General features: G+C 53.2%; 2 protein-coding genes across 2 annotated transcripts in view; both read right to left on the bottom strand.

Moving 5' to 3' along the window:
- Window positions 1-5,773: 5,773 nt before the first annotated feature.
- ZFP36L2 (ZFP36 ring finger protein like 2) lies at window positions 5,774-8,429 on the bottom strand. Its single transcript, XM_045981514.1, has 2 exons — window positions 8,047-8,429; window positions 5,774-7,529 (listed from the first exon to the last, which is right to left on the bottom strand). The coding sequence occupies exons 1-2, from the start codon at window positions 8,095-8,097 to the stop codon at window positions 6,090-6,092; spliced, it is 1,491 nt and encodes a 496-aa protein (XP_045837470.1). The 5' UTR covers window positions 8,098-8,429; the 3' UTR covers window positions 5,774-6,089.
- Window positions 8,430-10,793: 2,364 nt separating this feature from the next.
- THADA (THADA armadillo repeat containing) overlaps window positions 10,794-13,303 on the bottom strand; it is a 326,156-nt gene continuing 323,646 nt past the window's right edge. Inside the window, exon 38 of the mRNA XM_045980964.1 lies at window positions 10,794-12,820. Within this exon, the coding sequence (XP_045836920.1) occupies window positions 12,428-12,820 (393 nt within the window). The 3' untranslated portion in view covers window positions 10,794-12,427. The remainder of the gene's footprint in view (window positions 12,821-13,303) is intronic.

Raw genomic sequence — 13,303 nt, 5'->3', positions numbered from 1 at the left:
AAAGAGGCCTGCTAAAAAGGGCTGCTTTTCCTCTGTAGGTGTTGTTAACACCCTCATCCCCACACATGCTTGTCCAGACCCAAACATACAGCAACACCCACGGAACCTTCCTCACACCCCACAGAGCCACATCCCTACCCACACAGCAACAGCTCGCAGACACACTCACCCACAGCAACAGACACACCCACAGCTACACATACCCACACCCACAAACACACACACACAGCAGCAGACACACCAAATCCAGACCTCTACCCATGCACAGACCCTTGAACGTACCTACACACATGCACACACACAGCAACAGATACACCCAGCAACAGACACACCGTATCCCCCCACACCTACACACACACCACACACACACACAGCAACAAACACACCTAAACCCATACCCACACTCACAGACTCTATGGACATACATACGCCACGCACATAGCAGCCCTGCTAGCCAGTACTCCCTGCGGCAAGAGCACACAAACACAGACCCCTGAACACCCGCATACAGAATGATCCCCTTGAACATGTGCCCACCTAGCTAGCCATGCAAGGACACAGATACACGCACACATACCCTACCTCCTCCATATGGACCCCCAGACCTCTCTCCACACACAGACACACCCTTAGACACAGACACACTCATGTGCTTTCCAGGTTTAGCAACATGGTCAGAAGAGGTTGGAGAACCCACCTAGGTGGAGTGGGGGGTTGGGGGGAGGGGAGTGGTGGGGGGATGGGGAGCCCTGGAGGGGCTGAGGGTTTCCTGCTGCGCGGGGGGGGGGGGGGGGGGGGGGGGGGGACTCACCCAGCTCCTGCCCATAGGGCTCCTCCTGGGCCCCTCCGTGGCCCCTCCCACTTTTCCTTCCTTCCTCCTGGGCCTTGCCAACCCCAGGGAACTGGAACTGTCCTGGATGGTCACAGCTCAGCACAACCTCCAGCGTGCACGACAAAAACCAAACAATGAAATGGGGGTAACAACAATGGAGGATGGCTCCGGTCCTCTGACAGAAACCCTGGCTGTGGCTCAGCCTCCACGGGCCCCCTTGGTTGCCCCAAGCCACCAGGCCAAGGACTTGGCTAATCACCTCTCCTCTGCTCATCACCATCAGCAAAACTGAGGAATAGCAAGTGCCTGGGGATGGTTCCTTCCCTGTTCAAATGCTCTCTAGGGTTTCCTTCTCGAACAAGTCCAGCCTGGGGTGGGGTGGGGGGTGGTTCTTGGACCCCAAGGAGATTTTAATACCCAGCATCCTCTTGCTGGGACAGACCTGGGGCCAAGAGCTGTGGCCTGACTGTCCTTCCTTCTCTGGGCCTCCCAGGCCTGGACCTTTCATCCAGCCTCCTGAGCCAGGGTGGGGGGCTCACAACCCCTGTTGCCCCCAGTTTCTTCCCACTGGCGGGTGCTGGGCTTTGGCTTTTTCAGTCGTGGTGTGTGTGTGTGCGTGTGTGTGTGTGTGTGTGTGTGTGTGTGTGTGTGTGTGTGTTGTTATTGTTTTTCCCTTTGTATACTCAGCAGTAGATTCGGACAGACTAAGGAGCGGCAAGTATGTCCATGTATGCATCCATTCTCTGAAATAATCTAGAAGGTGGCACATACTAATTGGGCTGCTTAAAAAAATATCTTTGTTTTCAAGCAGCCAGTGGCAAAGCCACTATTGAGACATTCTTTTTTAAAAAAGAATTTATTGGGTGCCTGGGTGGCTCAGTGGGTTAAGCCTCTGCCTTTGGCTCAGGTCATGATCTTAGGGTCCTGGGATCGAGTCCCGCATCAGGACCTCTGCTCCGCAGGGAGCCTGCTTCCTCCTCTCTCTGCCTACTTGTGATCTCTCTGCCAAATAAATAAATAAAATCTGTCAAAAAAATTTATTTATTTGACAGAGAGATCATGAGCAGGGGGTTAGGGTAGAGGGAGAAGGAGACTCCCTGCTGAGCAAGGAGCCCAATGCAGGGCTCCATCCCAGGACCCCGAGATCATGACCTGAGCCACAGGCAGATGCTTAACCCACTGAGCCACCCAGGTGCCCCCCACTATTAAGACATTCTCAGGACCCCTGGGTGGCTCAGTGGGTTAAGCATCTGCCTGCGGCTCAGGTCATGACCTCGGGGTCCTGGGATGGAGCGCTGCTTTGGGCTCCCTGCTCAGCAGGGAGTCTCCTTCTCCCTTTGCCCACCCCCCTTCGGTTTGTGCTCTCTCTCTCATCACTCTAATACATAAACAAAATCTTAAAAAAAAAAAAAAAAGACATGCTCAACTCCTCCCATCCTGGGCTCATTTTCACAACTGGCTGCGAAAGAATTTTATCTTGAGTGTGACACAGACTTGGACCCAGGAAGCTTCAGTTCTGCTCCCCAGCCCGTGACAGGAATCCCGGCTTGTCCTTACTTGCTTGCAATTTTTACTCCTAGTCCCCTTCCCTTCCAAGAAGACTTTCCTAAGGGAAAGCAATAGCAGAAGAGTTTCGTGTGCTGCTCATTCCAGCCACTGCAGAAAGACAATGACCTATATATACCCTCCACTGATCTGCAGCAAGAGGAAATTTCTGAATGATCCCCCCCCAGCTTGCCATGCTCCACTGGGTCTCAAACACAAAACATCAGATCCTAGCACTTGGGCTTTCAAACAAACTAATTTTTAAAAAATGAATGTGGCTTACCCCAACAAGTCTGACATTCCAGCTGATCAAAAGTACTTGTTTAGAAAAATAAGTTTTGGAAAGAGGTGGAAACAAGGCCTTTGAAATGCGTCTTGGCCTAAATAGTACCGCATTTCAGACTTTTCCTCCCCACTGCACATTCTTTATGGTGGAGAGGCCCAGGAAGCCCTCCTGGGCTCCAGGCTTTCCCTCCCCCACGGCCCAGGCCCTTAGCCAGGGGCCCGGCATCTGGGAGAACTTTGAAACTGTTCCCCAAAGCCTTTGGCAGCCAAGCACCAAAACGCTCCAGTTAACACCAGCGCAATCATCGCTAACGTGAAACAGCTGCCCTAGGCCCGAGGCTCCGCGGGCTCCAGACCCCACCCCAACCCCCCACCCGCGCGACTCAGCTGGGAGACGCAGGAGACCCCGCAGTGAGGCGCAAGCAGTGGTTGATAGGGCCCAGCTGTTGTAGATAAAAAAAACAAACTATTGCTAAATCTTTTACCTACTTTGGAAAAAAGCGTCTGAACTGGGGGTGGTGGGGAGTGGGGGAGGATGGGAGAAGGGAAAAACATGAATTGATTTGTGAATCTGATTTTGAAGTCTTGAAAGTGATGGTAGGAAAAAAAAGCAAAAACAAAAACCCCAAACCATACCAAGGTTTTGTTCATTTGTGTGCGAATCGGCAGACAAATTGGTGCCGTTTCTTTTTTTCTTCCTTCTTCTGGAGGCCTGGGTTGCATTTGCTCTCTGGCCACTTAACAGTCGCCAGAAGCAGACACTAATCCTCCTGCATAAATACCGAGTGCGCTCACTCCCAGAGGAAGCTGTCCGCATAAACAAACATTACCCAGATAGCCCAGATGTAAGCTTGACCTGTTTCATCTTCCTCCCTTTTCCTTCCTTTCCAGACAAGGACACACAACCAGGCTTCCCAAAGTCCAGGCCAAAGTCTTCCTTCTCCAGCCTGAAAAAGGCTGGGCCTCTTTTGCAGTGGAGCATTCTAGAGGCCTGCAGGCCTGGGGCGGGCGATACCCTCCTGCCTTCCCCACCCCTAGCCGGACCTTTCCCCGCCGTCCCAGCGGAAAAAAAAAATCGGAACTTCAGCTGCCACCGCAAACACGTGACCCACTTGGTGACTCACAGGCGGGCCACACCCCTCCAGGCCTTCAGCCAGGGCCTGCCACCAGCCAGCCAACACGGGGATGCATCTTATTACCAAGGGGAACAGCTAACTAATGCCCTTGACAGTCCAAATAATTACTTTCTTTCGGCTAAAGAACTTGCTCTAAAATACATAGGGGCAGGCCCTTCTGAACCCTGACTGTGCCAGCTCCCCAGATCTTAGCCCCCCACCCTCCGAGGGCTCGGCTTTGCCTGACAAGGTGACAGTGAGTGAAAACGCTCGATGTTTTTTTTAAAAAAAAAAGGAAAGAGAAATTGATCTTACACATTTGTTTTTTCCCAAAAATTTTATTGGGGGAAAACTACAAAACATTTACAGTACAATGTTTACAGTCACAATTTGTAGTGAACTGATTCCCCAAAATATATTACAACTCAAGTTGACTTATCTTGTTACATTCAAAAACCTACTGTCGAAGTAGTCCCGAGTACATACATACATAGTGCTCCAACTGTACCTACGTACACACTAAAGCTACTGCTCATTCATCCGCTGTCCAGGAAAGCATTCCTGCCTTTCTACACACGCAAAAAAAAAAAAAAAAAAAAAAAAAAAAGTATAAGTTTTGGAATTTTCTGTAATGATAACAAGGCATGTTCATGTACTACATACCATTCTTAGCACTAAGAGGTGGCCTCTTCACTTTAGGTCTATATAAGAAAGTGGTAAATATCTTTGTGCAGTTGAACCCATCCTACATTCAAATTCTCTCAAGCACTGATAGAAAAATACTTATTTGGTTGAGGAAGATTTAAGGCAAGTTCTGGCCCTTTCCAAAGGCACTGTGAGACTAACCCCCCCCACCCCATTATTGCTACATGTCTTTAAACGCAGAGTATGTCACAGTAGAATTGGTGGGATAAACAAAAAACAATTTTTCTTCTTGCTAATTTAAAAAGCTGGAATGACAAAAAGCATGCCACATTTACGCTTGCTTGCAAAGTATGTGGTCAACTTTTTTTTTCTTTAAAGTTGGATGGGCTACAACCATTATACATTCTAAGAAAACTCATAAGATATTCCTCAAACTACTTCCACAGCATCAGGATAGATTTCTGTAAAGAAATCATGCAATCTTTCAAAATTTACGTAAACAAGGAAAGAAATTAATGAAATAAATATTACATACAATCTCTTAAATTAAGATTTTTTTACTCATTTACAATAAAATAACCAAGTGAAGTTACAAAAGGCATATATTACTGTGAAAAGAACATACACTCCACATTTTGCCGATTAATAATGGCAATCATAATTTAACATAATAAAAGAATATATATCTATTGCTTTTCATCATACTTGATAAATACAGTATGAACAAAAATTTCAATGTATACTTTCCACAAGATAATAAATAAGTTAAATAGTTTTTTCATATTGAGTTGTGGTGCAGTGGTGCGAATCAACTCAAAACAGCTAAAAATTCAGCAGTTATTCCCCCAAACGATTAGAACTAAGCTCTGCCCAAGGCTTCCAGAAAGAGCAGACAAGATGGTTCTAAAATTAAACATCCACTAAGTGGTGGCAACAAAACCAGTAACAAGTAGGAAACTTTGGAATGCATGTTTTTTTTTTTCCAGACATAAAGAACTTTGTGTCAAACAAAAACCTATGGAGCAAAGGACTACAATCAAGGCATATTCCTGGTAGAATACTGGATTCCAGAAGCTTAGAGGTTTAGCAAGGTGGTGGTGGCTGGCTGTTTGTTTACACTGGTCTGAAGACAAACGACAATTAAGAACTTCTCTCACGTTAAGAGTTCCCACATCTGGACTGTAACTAATGCTTTTCAAGTGAAGATACGGAATGGGTGGTTGGTAGCTGCTGGTGCTGGGTTGATTTTTTTTTTTTCCCCTAAGTCCCAAACTCCTAGGAGACTTAAAAGTTTTAAGTGTTTGGTTTTTTGTTCTGTTCGCATCACAACTGCCCTGTTGTGAGTATTTTGTTCATCAATACAAAAGTTCGTTGGCTTTTTTTTTTGCTCAACAAGAATGAAACTTCATAATAATAATAAAAATAATAAAAACAAAAAACAGAAAGAGGAAACCGAAAGGGGAGGGGTGGGGCCCCTCCCGGCACACAAGTTCGAGTCCAAGTGCTCGGTGCGGCCCGCAGTCTCCGCTCATGGCCTGTCACCGCCCCCCCCCTCCCGCGCCCCTCCCTGCCCGTAACACGGCTCCAGGTGGCAGGGGCGCCCTCCAACAACCCCCAGAACAGCCTTCCCCCTTCCTCCTCCTCCTCCTCGCTGGCGCCCTCTTGCCTCAATCGTCAGAGATGGACAGGCGGCTGAAGATGGGCAGGCGGCGGCCAGGGTCGAGGCTGGGGGACTCGGAGCCGCTGAGACTGCCCGAGCTCAGTGAGCCGCTCAAGTAGCTGTCACGGTCCGACAGCGAGTCCGGGGTGCTAGGGGGCGCGTCGAAGACCGGCGAATCGGACAGGCGGCGCGGCAGCTGGAAGTTGAAGGGCGGCGAGGGTGGCGCGGTGGCACTGGCAGGGAGGGGCGCGCTGGGCGGCGCCGGGGGCTGCGCGGGGGGCACCAGGCCCTGCTGCTGCTGCTGCTGCTGCTGGCTGCGATAGTAGGCTGCAGCCACCGCGGCGAAGTTGTGGGTCTGGATGGCAAGCGGCGTGATGAGGCTGCTCAGCTCCGGGCCGAACGCAAAGGCGTTGTTGGCGCACGAGGCCGACGAGCAGGCCGCGCATGGGGCGCCGGGCGCCAGCAGGTCCTCGGCGCCCCCTGTGCCGTACAGCAGCGCCGCTGCGGCCGCAGCCGCCGCCGAGGCACAGCACGTCGGAGCGCCCGAGGGCGTGGAGGCTGCGGAGGCGGACGAGCAGGACGAAGCGGAAGAGGAGCAGGACGAGGCTGAGGAGCAAGAGGGTGGCGGCGGCGGCGTGCGCGACGTGGGGCTGTCGAGCAGCAGCGGCGACTCGAGGCTCCCCGGGGGCTGGTGGTGGCCCGACGGGAAGCCCGAGAAGCTGAGGCTGTGATGCAGCTTGGGCCGCGGCTCCCGGGGGAAGCCCAGGTGCAGCGCGTCCCGCGCGCTAAAGGCGCGCAGGTCCCCAGAGGCACCCCCAGATGGCGCGGGCCGCCGCTCCTCTGCGTTGTGGATGAAGTGGCAGCGCGGCCCGTAGGGGCAGAAGCCGATGGTGTGGAAGGTGCGGCACAGCTCGGTCTTGTACTTGGGGTGCCGGGTCAGGCTGCGTAGCTCGTGGAAGCCGTGCGCGAACTGGCACTTCTCGCCGTACTTGCACGTGCCGCTCTCCTCGAAGGGCCGGCACAGCTCAGTCTTGTAGCGCGTCGAATTGATCTGGGAGCCGCCGCCCCCCTTCTGCTGCTGTTGCTGCTGCAGGTGCAAGAGGTGCTGGCTGCGCTCGCCATTCTCGCTGAACGAGCGGTCCCGAAATTTGTTCTCCTTGTTCAGCAGGGCCGTGCCTCCACCCCCTGACGGCTCCTTGAGGGTGCCGTAGGAGGCCGGGCCACCCGCCGCCCCGCTGCCACAGCTGCTGCCGTTAGCCGCGCCCGGGAACTTGGGCGAGCAGCTGCCGGGGCTAGGCGCGGGGTGGGCGAGCGCGTGCAGGTTGCTGGCCGAGTGCCGTCGGAGAAAGCCCGGCGTGAAGCCCGAGCTAGGGGCGGCGGCCACGGGCGTCCCCACCGCTTTCTTGTCCAGCATGTTCAGATTGAGGTTGGCCAGGGATTTCTCCGTCTGCCAAAGGGAGGGGGGCGAGGACGGAATGAAATATGGAAAGGAAGAGTTGGGGCGAGCTGCAGAACTTCAGCCTTCTGATTCTTCTTACTTTCTGCAGATTTTGATCCGCGCCCCCCCCCCCCCCCCCGTACACGCGCGAAAAGAATCAAGTTCGCGTTGGGAGGAGCCGACTCCCACCCCAAGCCGCGCTCGCTTTCGACATGTGATCCTCAGCCCGTGGCCGCCAGCTTGGGCGGCGCAAAGCCGGTCCGGGAAGCCCCGGGCAGCGTGGCCGCGGTCGGCGCCGGAGAAACTAAACAGCGACAGCGACTCCCTCCTGCCCGCCCTCCCTCCCTGCTCCTTCTCCCCGCCCACAGGGCACGAGCACACACTACAGCGAACTCTAGGACTTTTCCCGACCCCAAAGTCAAGGTGGGGAGGGGTGCCCCAAAGGCGGAAGGCAGAGGAAAAAAGTCTGAAAACTCGAGGGGCTTCCTGCCTGCCCGCCTTCCTCCCTCCTTGCTCCCTCGCGTACCTTGCACAAGAAGTCGATATCGTAGAAGGCGGACAGAAGTGTGGTCGACATGTTTCTGGATCCTGTAATGTTCGGAGTTGCAGGCAGGGAGGTCCGGAGGAGCCCTCGGGGCGGCAAGGCCGGGCTCGAGCCACGACGAATAACGGGTGACCGGCGGGGGAGGGACCGAAAGTTTGCCGGGGGACGAGACAAGAGGGGAGGGGAAGCAGCGCGGCCTGGTTTGAGGGTGCCCGGGAGTGCGGAGTGGGGGGAAAAGAGGACAGAGAAGCAACGAGCGCTCCTCCGCGCCCCGGGGGTGCCCGGCCCACCCCCCCCCCTGCGCGGGGCCGGCGACAGCTCGCAGACTGCTGGAACTCGGCGGCCCGCGAGCGCGCGCCCTATATAGGGCCGGGGAGCGCGGCAGCCGCTGGGCGGGCGTGTCGGGGGAGGGGACAGAACGCTGACCCTGCCGGGGTCTCCAGGCAACGCCGCCCGCCGGCTCGAGGACGTCAAGCACCTTCGTGGCCTCCGATTGGCCGCCGCCAATTTTTTTTCCTCCGGAGGAGGGGGCGGGAGGCTTGGGGGCGGGAGGCTTAGGGGCGGGGCAGACTGCCGGAGCGCCTGCGGCGGCGTGGAAAGCTGGTCCCTGATGGGTGCTGCTGGGTGGCGGCGGGAAGATAAGGCTCCTCTTCTCTGGGGCTGCACTGTTGGAAATCCCCTGCACGTTGAACGTGGCCAGGGTTCTGCAGCCCTGGACGTGTCTCTCCCCGCCCGATCCTGCTAGGCGAAATTGCGGAGCTTTAATCTCCCACTCTCGGTTCTAGACTGGGCGCGGGAATTGCAAAATGCGAGAATATTGCAACCATCCGTGCGGCCGACTGGCTCGCAAAGAGTGCTCTGGCCGGGGGGTGGGTGGCGGGGGCTCAGGACCTGCGTCCGGCGGGTGGTGGTTCCGTCCCGACTGCACGTGGAGACGCGGTGGGGGTGGGGGCGGGAGTGGCCACGCGGGAGGCAGCCGCGCCAGTCTCGCCCGGAGGAGCCTGGGCGCGTTTCTCCGCCCCCCTCCCCGCCCAGGCTGCTGTAAACAGGGATTCAGCGCCGGGGCCTGCCGAGCTGGGCTGAGTGTCTGAGGACAAGGCGCTGGCTTTGCTAATCACATCACAAGACCTTGAGCCAGGGCCAAAGGCGCGGAATGGCGCGGAGTGTCCCGGGCGGGGGAGCCGGCTGGGAGGACGGGAGGAAAGGCAGGGAGAGCTGCGCAAGCATGGAGGCGACTTCCCGCCACCCCGTTCGTCCGCTCGTCGGCCCGGCCTTCCCCAGCCCTCCCGGGGGATGGGGTGCAGCTGCCGGCTGAGGCTGCCCGCCCACCGCAGCCTTGGCCCGGCGCTTCATCCAGGTCCCTTCCCTCCCCGGCCGTTAGGGGCGCCGCGCCCTGCCTTAGCTAGTTGTGGGCCGCAGGCTGTGGCTGAGGCCGGCCAGCGGCCAGGCAGGTCTGGGCACAGAGGACGCTCCGGGTGGGCTCGCCCCCCTTTTCCCCTCTCACCAGTCCTACACCCCAGAAAGTCTACGCTAGGAAATGTCTTCGCCAACAGGCTCCCTCTGGGTGCGGGGCAGACACCCCTCCTAGCGCCCAGTTAGGCTAAAGCGGCTGACACCCCGTTTCGGGGAGATCTGGGGGGCTGGTCCAGGACATTTATCACTCCGCATTTAAACGCTGCCAAAAAGCGGGAGTGGGCGTGATTTCGCACACCTGGCAGCCTCAGCAGCAATTGGGTGTAAGTTGGAAGGCTCAGTTCCCTCTAGGGAAGGAAGCAACCCACGCCCCTTTCCAAAATTGATCTTATTTCTTGTTTCCTCGTGGTCATTTCCACTCGTTAACCTGGAAGGAAAGGAGCCAGGCCTGTCACTCGTGAAACTGACCCCTCAGAGCTCAGTTTGCACGCAGTTCCCCTTGCTGAAACTCCCACCACCCACAGGGAGAGGTGCAAGGCCTCTAAGATCTGAAACACAGGGCTGGAGTTCAAGCCCTGCCCCTTCCAAGCCATGTGATCCTGGGCAAATCACATAATCTCTTTGGTACTCGCGTTTCCTTGTAAAACTAAGATAATTCCTACTTTAATCACCTCTCCCCTTTGTCAAGGCGCACATGAGTTATCTGTTAAGGTGTATAAAAGATGAACAAGTATAACCCCTATTATTTATTAAAGCAAGTTGACAAAGCATAAAAACGGAGATAGGTCTCTGGGTTGTGGCTGGATAGGTAGAGAAATCACCGAATCATGCCTGCAGACCTGAGGGCACCAAATCTTGGGCAGAAGAGGTGGTGACTCCTTCCCTCTGGGGGATGGCTGCACCCAGTGCTACACTGGTCCCCAGGCAGCTCTGGGCAACGGGTGGCTGACACTCACAGCCCAAGAACCCCAACTGTTCTGTTTTGTTCTTTGTTGAAATGACCCCCGCCCTCCAGAGCAGTATTCTAAGATTCCTCTGGGAATGCATCAGGCAAGTGTGAAACTGCCAATTCCTTAGCCACCGCTATTGTAGGTCAGTAACAAGATTTCAGATTCGAAACCAGGAGAAATATCTGTCCCTCCTGTCCTCCCAGGCTGGCCACAGCCAGCCAGTATCAAAATCGGGGGTAATTCCCAGTCGGCAGCTATGAGAACACCCATTTAGCAGGCTAAGTAGAAGGATCCTGGAGATAACATGTCATAAATACACCATGCTTGCATACTTTGGTACGGGTATGCGCTAGTAGAAAGTATTTTTTCTTATTATATAATTGCTTTTATTTCTGTTTAAATGGAGAAAAAAGGAATGCTGGGCTTTTCCAGTGAGCTTGGCTTTGCTGGGGTCAGTTTCATAGTTACTGAACCATGGTCATCACTGCATTGTGCCAACGATTCCTTGACTTCTCACCCAGTCAGGTCGCCTTTCTCAGAACAAAAATAAATGTCAGACTGGCCACTTTCCCTCATGTGTGGGCTACACAGATGCCCAACAGGTAATTAATTCAGGATCACAAAACACACATGTTGAGCTGAATAGTGCAAAACCACCCAGAGAATTTCCTCTTTTCTTTAGGACAAAGCTTTGGACTCTAAGTTTACTTCATTCCCTGCCTTTTCCTATGGGCCCTTTCTCTATACTTCCAGTATGGCTGTGTTTTTAGTGTTAGGTGGTTTACTTTTAAAGAGAAACAATTTTGGATACGAGCCTTTCTGCAGGAGGAAATGATATCAAGCCCTCTTGCCTCTAAACTGCCCCTTTAACTATTTCCAAGTGACTATTCATCTGAGAAGTATTTTAAAATATTTACAGACCCTAAAAGCTGGACCAACTTTACATACCACTACTAAAATTGCTTTTTCGGATAACCAGGATGAAAAACGAATATGGACGAGCCCATGACCAATCCAAACTATGAATTTCAAGACAGCCCTCTGTGGGCAACGCTTATTCTGTAGAAAATGGCAAGCCATCCAAAGGCTGGACTAGCAGCAAAATGTATGCAAGAGCGACACCTGCTGGGTATCAGAGGAAGAGGGCTGCGCCGGTCTTCCAAAAGGCTGAAAACCGGTTAAGGTAGGTCTAGATTCAAACACTGAAGTGGATAAATGTGTTTTCTGACATCTTAAGTGAGAATCTTGTTATTGCCAATGAGAAAATGATAGTAAACAGTGTAGGAAGTGAATAAATCATTTATTCTGGCTTTACCTTCCCTGAGCTTCCTGCTGACAGCCAAGGGTCTATGCTTTTAGTGGGTGGCAAAATCAGGTTTCCTGGCATTAGTTGAAACACTTTTGGTAGGTAAGAGCTCTTTTAATAATTTGGATGGCATGTGCAGGTCACCGCGGGACTCGCACATGTAAATAGCAAAAACAAAACTATTTCTATGCAGTTGATCTAGAATTCTCCCAGTATCCAACATTCAGAACCTACTTCTGCCTTAGCTAAAATAGAATAAAATTTGGAATTCTGACCCAATGGGCTGTTTGCCAACGAATCCAGCTCTTCTATCCAACGGAAAAAAGGAGAGAAAAATCACGAGTTACAAACCAGTTCTGTACAGTTCACAGAAAATGCCGGCTGGCTATGCCTGGGGCTGGCTATGCCTGGACGTTAGAGGTCATGGAGGAAGACAAAAGTGAATTCAGGTCAGCAGGTGGCCTGCACCTGGGAACAGAGTCAATATTCAATGTGGTAGCCTCACTTCCTACAGTAGCTGCCATAAACTGGGCTGCCCTGAATGGGGGAACTGAAGAAAAATTCCTGTGTAGGAAGGGACAGAAGACTAGCTTCACCAAGGGAAGGAAATATTTGCATTGATGTTCAACGCGTTCCCTGGAGATGCAGTGGGGAAACCGTCCACCCTTAGCCCACCCCCAAAAGTCTTCTTTCTTCAACAAGCCGTTTCTGTTCTTGCAAGAGTGAACTGATTTGCTTCTGCAGGAGAGTCAGAAGCACCGAGAATGGGACTGTCTTCCCTTTCCTTTCCTTCCAGAAGGGCCAGCAGCCTCAGGCAAGCCAAAGTCCTTTCCTCCTGAATGCGCAGTCTCGTGAATTCCACTGTCTTCAAAAATTGAGCAGCTGGTGGCAGCTCTCTGAAGAGCCGGGAGAGGAGGTGGCCCTGCTCTGACGCTGTCCTATGAAGATGATGGAGGCTTTCAGGGCTGAGGGGATGGCAGCTGGACTTGCAGAGGAGCCGGAAGAGGTGCTCAGAGAGGTATTTCACGAAGATTAGGGTCTCAGCCCAAAAGTTGACCTCTGCTTTTTCAAACAGGTAGTCTTCCACCTAAATCAAATGACAAAGCCCAGGGTCAACATTGCAGGGGATGTCAAAAAGCTCCCATCCAGACCAGAGTCCTGCCAGATGTGGAGGAGGTGTGTCCCCTCCCCCTCCCTGGGGAGGGCCCACTCTCGCCTGTCAGCACCCACATGCACTTGCCACTGGCAGTCTGGAAGGTCACCTTCTATTTTCATTTGCTGTACTTCTCTACCAGGGAGGAATTTTCTTGCCCAGACTTAACATGATCTTTGATAAAAATGTGTCTGCGGTTCCGAGCCAAGATTTTTGGGGGCCTGCTGTTGAAAGGGAACCTTTGTGGCCCCTGGACCAAAAGGTGCATCTAGAAACCAGACGGTGGGGGCAGGGAGGAAGAGAAATCTCAGTGGCAGAACAAAGAGCCAAAAAGGATTACCAAATGCGAGACCCTGCTCTCTGAGTACGAAACCAAACTGCTATAATGCTGGGAGTTTTCAAGGTTATTTTATCACA

This window comes from Meles meles, chromosome 16 (genome assembly GCF_922984935.1).
Source record: "Meles meles chromosome 16, mMelMel3.1 paternal haplotype, whole genome shotgun sequence".
NCBI lineage: Eukaryota > Metazoa > Chordata > Mammalia > Carnivora > Mustelidae > Meles > Meles meles.
The sequence above is the reverse complement of the archived record's forward strand: the minus strand, read 5'-3'. Positions and strand labels throughout refer to the sequence as shown.